Source organism: Hyla sarda, chromosome 2, assembly GCF_029499605.1.
Source record: "Hyla sarda isolate aHylSar1 chromosome 2, aHylSar1.hap1, whole genome shotgun sequence".
Lineage (NCBI taxonomy): Eukaryota > Metazoa > Chordata > Amphibia > Anura > Hylidae > Hyla > Hyla sarda.
In genome coordinates this window covers 46,590,403-46,601,191 of record NC_079190.1, presented here as the reverse complement: position 1 = coordinate 46,601,191, position 10,789 = coordinate 46,590,403, and the positions used below count along the sequence as shown (strand labels likewise).

Here is a 10,789-nt window from a genome sequence, read left to right as displayed (position 1 = left end):
CTGAGCGCACTGTCATGTAAGGAGCCCGGGCAGCAGGGAGAAGGCGGGGCCCGGGCTCCTTACATGAAAGTGCGCTCAGCCTATTACTGGCCGAGGCGGGACAACGCTGCGGCCAGCGATATACTGAGCACAGAATGACTCACCATCCCCAGGAAGCAGACAAGCACCGGAGGACCGGGACTCCAATATCGGCGCAACGGGGGAACATAAAGTATCAAGGAAAAGAGACTGCACTCACCAATGGCAACAGCGCTTTATTTCAGCACTACAGGTAGCAGGAACAGGTGGATGGAGGGAGACATACACCAGGACAGGCAGTTTCACGCCAGGCACGGCGCTTCTTCCTGAACATAGGAAGGTGAGTTAAAGGGGTAGTCCAGTGCTGAAAAACGTATCCTCTATCCTAAGGATAGGGGATAAGTTTCAGATCGCTGGCCAGATAGCGGGTGTTGACCATCGCACAAAGCGGCAGCCGACACGCTCCCTCAATACTGCGCTACGGCAGAGCTGGAGATTGCCGAAGGCAGCGCTCCAGCTCTGCCATTGAGTTGTATTGAGGGGGCGTGTCAGCCGCCTCTTCGTGCGGTGGTCAACACGCCCCCTTCCTGCGGGCTGCCGGGGCCCCATACAGGATACGTTTTTCAGCACTGGATATCTCCTTTAAAGTTTGTCTTTTTAGTTTTTGCAGCCCAGGCACAGAGGTAATGGAAAATGTTTCAGCACAGTTCTCCTTTTAAGAAGCAATTTGATTAGTTTCTATGGGCAACTGCTCCACTTTTGGATACCTTCCCCCTTTTGTCTCTATTGTTCTCTCTCATTGCTCACAATTGGGGGCAGGTCTTTTATGGAGGGGTAGAATTGGTTAATAGATTTATTATCAGGTTATTATTTTTTCTACTCTACTCTACACACACACACACATATATATATATATATATATATATATATATATATATATATATATTTATATATATTTATTTATTTTTTGCACTGCGCGAGGAGACTCCCGCACGTTCTTTTGTAGCATTGTTGTCGCGGGCTTCACGTGCCCTAGCAACACACATACAATCCAATGACACGAGGTTGGCTACTGCAGTACACGGCTGTTATGTAACGGGAAAGCACGCCCTCTAGCTTTCACCACATTGAAAGCGACTTGTGCTGTGTCCACCCTCAGACTCCATTTAACCGATTACCGCTGGTTAAGCGTAGAAATAGTTTGGTCTCCATCAAAATGGCCGCCTCAGCTAAACAGTACCCTCTGGAGGGCGGAGACAATTTTGATAAGCGAACGCTTGGCCTCTCGCAATCCTAACGCGCCTGTGTGCGTGACGTCATCACCCGTCGAAAATTTTTCACGCCGCCATTTTAAATATTCGGGACTCGGTGGCGGAGATAGGCTTCTTCCCCGGTGTAGATTTACCGCAGCCGCCCTGTGAAGTAAAGCTGGCCATGGCGAACAGGAACCTCAAGCAAGTCCGCATCGAGAAGAATAACAATGGAAGCAGCGGCGGAGATATGGTCTCCCCTCCGCAGCAGCAGATGGTACCGCCGGGGAAGAATAACAAACGCAGCCTGAACCTTTCTGAGGGAGACCCGGCTCTGATGCCGCCCAAGATGGACGAAGGGGAAGAAGCGCGGGGGGTGACCATAGATATCAAGAGCTTTCTGAAGCCCGGGGAGAAGAGCTACACCCAGCGCTGCCGCCTCTTCGTGGGCAACCTACCGACCGACATCACGGAGGAGGACTTCAAGAAGCTGTTCGACAAGTTCGGGGAGCCCAGCGAGGTGTTCATCAACCGGGACCGCGGCTTTGGATTCATCCGCCTGGTACGTGCTGGTCGTCGGGGATTCACAGGGTCGGCTGTTAGTTGCTCCTGTCTGGATAATATAAAGCGTCACTTTCCAAGTGCTCTGGGTGCCTGGAAAAGATGGATACAGTCCTAGAACGTCGTTATGGACTCTTCCAGGCAATCAGGGCACTTAGAAAGCTGAACTAATTTTATGCAGACTAAGGCCTTGTTTACACAGTAAAGGAAGATTCGCCTGCTGGACGCATGGGAGTTGAGTAGAGGGAGAGAAAATAAATATATACATACGTGTCCAGTCTTTTCTCCGCTCAACTCCGTAAAATACTGGACGCTGGACAGACTCCATTCACTGGGATCTATCCACCAGGACGGAGGCTGCGGCTGTCTGGGCATGCTGGCAGTCATAGTTCTGCAACAGCTGGAGGGCACGGCCTTTAGTGAGCTGCAACTAACAATTATTTTTAGGAATGCACCAAAATTTCTGCTGCTCAAAATGCCCCTTTTGACTTTTTAGGCTAAGGGAACTTCCTGCTGACGATTTCTGTGGGTGTGGCTTAGTGGGGCGTGGCGTCAACATGTACAAAAAAACCTAGTGCCCCCCACCCAGGTCCCGTGCACCTTGCCCCTCCATTATGGGTCCACAGTCTCTCCTCCCAGCAGTGCCCAGCGCAGGGAGGAGGTGACTTCACTCTCCCACGATTGGCCGCAGCCGTGCGTCCGGTGTATGAGCTCGCTTCATACTGGCTAATGCCGGACATCACTGATCCAGGTGATGTCAGGCATTAACTTTTTAGACTAGGGATAGGCAGATATTGATTTTTTTTTTTTTTGAGGGCCGATAATCTGTGACCTTTCAGGCCAATAGCCAATAACTTTCACCGATATTCCAGTATAAGTTATCGGCTATTTACACCCACCCCACCCCCCTGGCCCCGCAGAAGCCGCTGCAGATCAATGAACGCTTTAAATCGATGAACTGCAGTGGCTTTTGCGGGGCCAGAGACTGCCGCCCGCTTCTCTCCCCCTGCCTGTCCTGGGGTCCTCCCTAGTCCCACCACCGCCGCTGCCCCATTGCCTCCCCCATCCCCAGTTTTATAATTACCTGTTCCCGGGGTCCGTGCTACTTTTGGCTCCGGCGGCGACCTTAGCTGTCACTGTGCGCACTGACGGTGACGTCGCGTTGAGGATGTCACTCGTCATTGCGCAGCGCGCAGGACGTCGCAGGAGCCAGAAATAGCGCGGATCCCGGGAACAGGTAATTATAAAACCGGGGATGGGGGAGGCAATCGGGCAGCGGTGGTAGTCTCTGGCCGGGGGCGGGGCATTATTGGCATATCGGCAAGGTCATTTCCGATAATGTCCAAAATCGGGAATATTGGCCGATAATATTGGCTAAACCGATAATCGGTCGATCCCTACGTTAGACGCCGTGATAAAAATTGATCACAGCGTCTAAAATGCCAAAGTCACTGCCGGTAGCTCTGTGGAGCTGATCGGGGCACCCGCAACAAAACCTGCAGGATCTCGATTAGCTGAGAGGAAGGGCAGAGGCTCCCTACCTTTGTCTGTCCTGTCTGATTGGTGCTCCAATAATGCAGGCAGCCTCAGCAGATTTATAGTCCTACAAATTGACCTCACTGAATGTAGAAAAACTCTTACACAAATCTATGATGAGGCATAAAAAATCTTTATTAAATGCAAAAATTAATGACCGAAATCAATATCCCATAAAATGTCATAAATACACAACACATGTTAAAAACAAATAGGAGGGAGAACACAAGAATGGCCAGCCATAAATCAATAAGGACTCCCTCACATGGGATGTCTAGTATTACATTAAATAGATAGCAGTCACCAATGTTCAAGTGAATAATAAAGGGAAGGTACAGTAATATGATTGGGAACAAGGGATGGAAGACGTAAAAAAAGTGAGTAATGTCATATAATAAATAAATGATTCAAACCCTATGCCACACAGCCCTATACCAGAATTGTAAACCTTCCCCTATATAAACAGTGACTTACAGGTGTCAGTGCATGCGGCCGGTCACTGAGCGAAAAACAAACAAACTTGGTAACGCTGTGTGCATATTAAAATAGAACGTTAATGAAACCGCACGATCAATTATGTAAATGTAAAAAAAATGTTAAGTTACCAAATACCAGGATTGCTTGGTCACTTTATGTAGCAGAAGAAAATGAATCATAAGTGATAAAACAAAACAGATCACGGCACAAAAAACAAGCCCCAAACAACCCTGTGTATGGAAAAATAAGAAGTCTGTAGGTGGAAAATTCTAAGCATTATGGCTGTTAGAAGGCGAGGAGGAAAAAAGTGAAACATACCCACCGGTCTTTCCCCTTCCCACAGAATGACTTATATAAACGGCAGGATGTGCAAACTACCTGCAAAACCCGACATTTATAGAAGTCATTCAGTTTACCTGACAATGCGCGTCATCGTACGGGTTAACAGGCAGAAGTCCTGCTGTTACTGGCGGGAGACAACTTCTGCATGCCACCCCAGGACATCTGTGAATGGTCCTGGTCAGCGATCACTGTGATTGGTACCTGTGGATCAATCACAGTGTCTCAGCTGACTGGGGGGGTGAAAGTTCAGATCCCCTGCTCTGCCCGCCTCTAGTAGTCCGGGCAGAGCGGGGGAAGATGACCCCAAGAGCTGCAGGGGGACCGGCGGCCGGCAAGTGGAGTAGGCAGCGTCTGCATCAGAGGCAGCAGTGAAGATTGCTGTAAAGTGATCTTCACTGCTGCTTCTAGAAGTTGCAAAACTACAACTCCCAGCATGCCCAGACACTCAGTTGTAGAGAGAGTTGTAGTTTTGCAACAGCTGGAAGTTTGTTCCCCACCACCCCCAAGTGAATGTACAGGCTACACACGGGCGGGGGTTTACAGCGGGTTTCTCACTGCAAGTTTGAGATGCAGCAAATTTTCTGCCGTAGCTCAAACACCCAGCGGGAAACTCGCTGTGAACCCCCGCCCGTGTGAATGTACCTTAAAAACACTACAGTACACAAAATGAAAGGTGAAACACTACCTATACACCCCCTACACCGTGTACCCCCCAATAAAAATTAAAAAGTCTGGTATGGCATTGTTTCCAAAACAGCCTCCAGCTGTTGCAAAACAACTCCCAGTATTGCCGGACAGCCATGGACTGTCCAGGCATGCTGGGAGTTTTGCAACAGCTGGAGGCACCCTGTTTGGGAATCGCTGCCGTAGGGTAATTTTGGTATCGAAGGCAAGTGTAATTCTTGCATCTGGGTCCGTCCCTATGCAAATCCCTAATTTAGGCCTCAAATGCGCATGGCACTCTCTCAATTCGCAGCCCGGTCGTATTTTAAGGCAACAGTTTAGGGTCACATATGGGGTATTTCCGTACTCTGGAGAAATTGCCTAACAAATTTTGGGGGGCTTTTTCTTCTTTTACCCCTTATGAAAAGGTAAACTTTGGGTCTACTCCAGCATGTTGTTGTAAAAAAATAATTTTTCATACTTTTCATTTTCACAAGAGGTAAAAGGAAAAAATGACCCCCAATATGCAATTTCTCCTGAGTACAGAAATACCCCATATGTGGGTGTAATATGCTTTTCTGATGTACAACAATGCTCAGGAGTGAGAGCGCACTATGTACATTTGAGGTGATTTGCACGGGGTGGCTGATCGTTACAGTGGTTCTGACATAAACACAAAAAAACACTCACATGTTTCCCCATTTTGGAAACTACACCCCTCACGTAATGTAATAAGGGGTACAGTGAGCATTTACGCCCCACAGGTGTCTGACAGATTTTTTTGAACAGTGGTCCGTGAAAATGAAAAATTTAACTTTTCCTTTGCACAGCCCACTGTTCCAAAAACCTTTCCTGTGAAACACACAAAGGGTTAACAAACATTCTGAATATCATTTTGTATACTATGAGGGGTGCAGTTTTTATAATGGGGTAATTTATGGGGTATTTCTAATATGAAGACCCCCTCAAATTCCCTTCAGAACTGAATTGGTCCCTGAAAAATTCTGATTTTGAAAATCACCACCACCATCTCTTACACAGTTTGGACTTCTGCTGACCTGGCAGAAGTCCAAAATCAGGAAATGCTGGGGGGGGGGGGGGGGTGCAGCCTTAGCCAATCATAGCTCATCTCACACACTGAACTGCGCTGGGTTGTGTGTGGCAGAGTGAGGGAGGAAGTTCTCCCCTGTATGGCTTCAGATGATGTCATGCCTTCTGGGGAACTCCCCTTCCTAGTTTGTGAATCTGACTGAGATTGAGCAGAAAATCCAAAGGATAGGGCATAAGATGTTAGATTGCAGGGGGTCCCGCCGCTAGGAACCACCGCTCTCCACTGCGGCACCCCAGTCAATCGGGATGCTCTGTGCCACGCCCCCTCCATTCACCTCTCTGGGAGGAGGCCTGACAGCTATGTATTAGCCATAGACATGAATGAAGGGGGCGTGGTGTGATGTTGCGAACACAGAAGCTGGAAGCTTCCGTGTTCTAGACACCGCCGCTGCTGTCCTGGAGATTACGGGGATCCCCAACGGCGGGACCCTGCAATCCAACATCTTATCCCCTATCTTTTGGATGGGGCTATAAGATGTTTAGAGCGGAGTACCCCTTTAAGATCATTGAAGCATGAAACTGAAAGTATACAAGCAGCAATCTTCCTGCTGTTTGTATGTATATTTATAATACAGTTATAATAATAATAATAATAATAACTTTTTTTTTAACCCTTTTTCTTTTGTTTATAATTTTTAGGAGTCCAGAACGCTTGCTGAAATAGCAAAAGCAGAACTTGATGGCATGGTTCTCAAAAACAGGCCACTTCGTATCCGTTTTGCTACCCATGGGGCAGCATTGACCGTTAATAACCTGTCTCCTGTGGTTTCAAATGAGCTCCTTGAAGAAGCTTTTTCCATGTTTGGCCCAGTTGAAAGAGCAGTTGTCATAGTGGATGATCGTGGCAGAGCGACAGGCAAGGGCTTTGTGGAATTTGCAGCAAAACCCCCAGCACGGAAAGCTCTTGAGAGATGCACAGAGGGAGCATTTATACTGACAACGTAAGTGGATTTAACTTTAATCAGTACTTGTTATCTTTTGTGAGTCTACGTTGTGCGTCAATGTATCTTGTGAAAGTTTTCTCAGGAACATCATCCATTCACAGAATAGGTGGTAAGTGTCTCAACATTGCTGCTCAGAATGTGGGGTTTCACAACAGAGAATTGGGGTCATGTGTCCTACCATTTTAATGAAGCAGTGGTCTGGCATGAGTGATTTGGGTTCACAGGACACATATTTTGTGATCAGTTGGGGGGTCCCACTTGTCAGAACTCCACTGATAAGAAACCACTTTTCTCTATCGGTTCCATTGGGGGACAAAGACTGGGTGTATGCTGCTGTCTCTAGGAGGTGTGACACTATGGTAATAAAAAAAGTCAGCTCCTCCCAGAAGGATATACCCGCCTTCAGGCTCTGAGCTTGTCAGTTTAAGCTTAGTGTCTAAAGGAGGTGGACATGGTCTGGATTTCTCCAGACCAGGTCTTCTGTTTTTTTTGTTTTCCTAGTTAGGGATGTGTTAGTTTTTTATTCCTTTTCTTTTCTGTTTTCAAGTGGGTACTCAGGGACTGCTGTTCCCCATTTCCCCATTGTGAGTAAGGGGGCACAGACATTGCGTATATGCGCTGTTAACCCCCCCTCGCCAACGGTCAGCGCTTGGGTGGTACCTCATGGGTCCGGGTCCCCCTAATTCCCTGCTCGCCTCGCTCGCGCATAGCAGCCAGGCGTTATGCAGGTAACGAAAGCTGACTGAAGACTCCATTAGGTAAGTTCTTCTGACTGAGGTAAGTACTTCCCTTTTTTCTCCATAGGTACGGACTCGCAACCTCTGGAGACCCCCTGTTTTTGCCCACCTTCAGTTTATGACAGGGGCTGCACTTTATGCTGGGGGAGCAGTGGCACATGAGGGGGCATTTATTATAAGGCACTTTACTTATGGGGCATGTAGTATGGGGCACTACATAACTATTACTATGTGTGTGTATTGGTGCAACTACTCCAACGCCTTATATGCGACTCTCAGCCGCGGCGCTGCTTCGGGCCGGGCGCTCTCAGCGCCGGCTTACTTTCGTTATCCCTGCTGCGCCTTATACGCGGCTGACAGCCGCGGCGCAGCTACGAGCCGGGCACTTCAGCGCCGACTTACTTTCACTTTCGCCGGCAGCCTCTTTAGCCGCCCGCTCTATTCCCCCAAGCGCATATACAGCTAGGCAGGTGCGCTTGGGACAAAGGGGCGGGCGCCATGACAGTTCTTGGCCGGCCTGCAGCTCCGCCCACTGGGCTGGGAGCTCTCAGGGGAGGGAATCAGCGTCCAATCAGCGCCGTGGGCGCGATATTCTGTGGGAAGGGGCCTCGGGCACGGCCCTCTCTTCCTATTGGCTGGCCTTGTTCTTTCATTCTAGCTGCACGGAGCGCTCTCCTCCCTGCAGCTGACTGGGGACACAGGCTAGGGTGAGAAAGTTCCTTTACCCAGAGCTGTTCCTCCCTCTATACAGAATCCTGGACCTTCAGTGACTTACTTTGTCTTAAGCACTGTAATACCAAGTTGTGTGGCTCTTCTGAGCCCACTTGCCCTGCCTGCTCCCCCTGATACCCCTTCGGTCCCGGTGGGTTCAGCCGCTCCACCAGCCTGGATTTCTTCCCTGACCCAGTATATGGCTGACTTGACCCAAGTCTCCAGTTCGGTAGCTGAGGCCTCCCGGGAAGTGGTGTCCACCTTGAAGGCGTCTTCCCTGCGCAGGACCTCTGAGAGGGCCCGCTCCTCCTCTCCACATACTTCACACTCTCACAAGCGTACTAGGGGTGCCTCGTCAGACTCTTCCATTGAGTCTTCAGATAGCCGTGTGCGTTCCCCTCGTGGGTCCCGCCCCCCCCCCCCCCTGTCATCTGGGCTGAAACGTTGCTCCTCCAGAGGACGTTCTCGGAGTTGCCACTCTGCCACGCCAGAGCCGCGTACCCTGTCAGGGTCACCCTCCTCCAGGACTGCCTCTACTCATTCACATTCCCCTGGTGGACTAGGCTTCCGAGCCGGCATCTGACTAGAAGGACCGCTCGGACTCAATTGCATCGGTGAACTCATTGGTGACAGCCATAGGAGACACCTTTCACTTGGAGGAACCAGGATCTTCGGATGTCAATCCAGGAGTATCCTTTCATCGTGCTAAGCCAGCACCTCAAAGGTTCAGCTCTCATGCTGACTTTGACGACATTCTGGAATCTGCATGGAAACATCCGGACAAAAGGTTCCCGGGAATCAAGACGATTCAAGAACGTTATCCATTTGACAAGGACTTTGTCACTAAGGTGGTTTCTCCTCCCTTAGTGGATCCACCAATCTCCCGGATCTCTAAGGCGACTACACTGCCTCTGGCAGGCCGCTGCCTTCAAGAATCCCACGGACAGGAAAGTGGAATCCTTAGCGAAGTTCGCTTCTGAAGCAACTGGCTCTTCTCTTCTTCCCATCTTCACTTCGACATGGGTGTCCAAGGGCCTGGCAGAGTGGTGCCAAAAGCTCCATCAGGATATCTTCGCGGGATCCCCCCCCCCGGAGGATCTATCTGCTCTGGTTCTCCAATGCTCTAGAGCGGGGGACTTCCTGTGCACAGCTTCCATGCAGGCAGCACGTTGCTCTGCCTTTGCTCTGGGTCACCTAGGGGCTCTCCGTCGCTCTGTGTGGCTTAAAACTTGGACTGCGGATGCCGCTTCCAAAGGGTCTCTCACTGAGCTTCCCTTTACGGGTGGCCGTCTTTTTGGCAAACTCCTTGATGAGATTATCTTTGAGGCAACGGGAGGTATGAGTTCCATGTTGCCTCAAAATAAGGCTCGCCCTACTTCCCAAAGGAAGCCCTTTTCCTTTCGGAACTCTAGCTCCAGCAAAGGTTCCGGGCAGGCGCCTTCGCGGGACAGGAAGGCTCCCTCGTTCCGGGCACGCCCGTCTCGGAAGTCGGACTCCAACCGGTCCGGCCGTTTGGCGCCCAAATCAAGCAACCGGAAGCCCACTTCTGCATGAAGTGAGGCCCCCACCCACGGTGTCTTCTCGGGTGGAAGGTCGTCTCTTGTTTTTTCGAGACATTTGGACCTCTCACATTCAAGACCCTTGGGTCAGGGACGTCGTGTCCAACGGTTACCGGATCGAATTCGCCTCCCTTCCGAGGGATCACTTTTTTTTCGCTCCCGGGCCCCCCGGTCTCCTCCTCCTGGCGAAGCAATTTCGAGCGGCTCTCCAGTCTCTGCTTCTTCAGGGGGTTGTTGTTCCCGTTCCTCCAGGGGAACGGTTTCGGGGTTTCTATTCAAATTTTTTTGTGGTCCCCAAGAAGGACAGTTCTGTGCGTCCACTTCTGGACCTCAAGCGTCTCAACCATCACCTTCTCATCCGCCACTTCCGAATGGAATCTCTCCGTTCGGTGGTGTCTCTGGAATGGGGAGCTCCTTTCATCAGTGGACATCAAGGATGCCTACCTCCATGTTCCAATTTTCCCAGGCCATCATCGGTACATCCGCTTTGCCGTCCCGGAGGGGCACTTTCAATTTGTAGCCCTCCCCTTCGGTCTAGCCACGGCTCCTCGGGTCTTTACGAAGATTCTTGCGCCGGTGATGGGCCTGTTACAGTCGAGAGAAATCTCGGTGATACCCTATCTGGACGACCTTCTCATCAAGGCTCCAACCAGAGCCCGAACTCTGGAGAATCTGAACGTCACTCTCCACACTGACTCGCTTGGGTGGATGGTCAACCGGGACAAGTCAGTCCTCCGTCCTACCCAGTCTCTAACCTTCCTGGGACTTCAATTCGACACGGCCTCAGTCTTTTTTTCTTTTTTGTCTTCCGCCGGACAAACGTCTGGCGATCCGGTCGGGGGTCCACTCCCTTCGGACCCAGGTATCAGTCTCCATCCGCA

The 10,789-nt window shown here is 50.3% G+C and overlaps 1 protein-coding gene across 4 annotated transcripts in view; it reads left to right on the top strand.

Annotated features, from left to right (window-relative positions):
- The first annotated feature begins 1,091 nt into the window (after nucleotides 1-1,091).
- PSPC1 (paraspeckle component 1) overlaps nucleotides 1,092-10,789 on the top strand; it is a 119,417-nt gene continuing 109,719 nt past the window's right edge. For 2 of the 4 annotated variants that reach the window (XM_056561708.1, XM_056561707.1), the window contains exons 1-2: nucleotides 1,092-1,830; nucleotides 6,597-6,898. In XM_056561708.1, coding sequence (XP_056417683.1) covers nucleotides 1,453-1,830; nucleotides 6,597-6,898 — 680 coding nt within the window. In that variant the 5' untranslated portion in view covers nucleotides 1,092-1,452. The remainder of the gene's footprint in view (nucleotides 1,831-6,596; nucleotides 6,899-10,789) is intronic. The other 2 variants (XM_056561710.1, XM_056561709.1) reach the window with 1 other exon arrangement.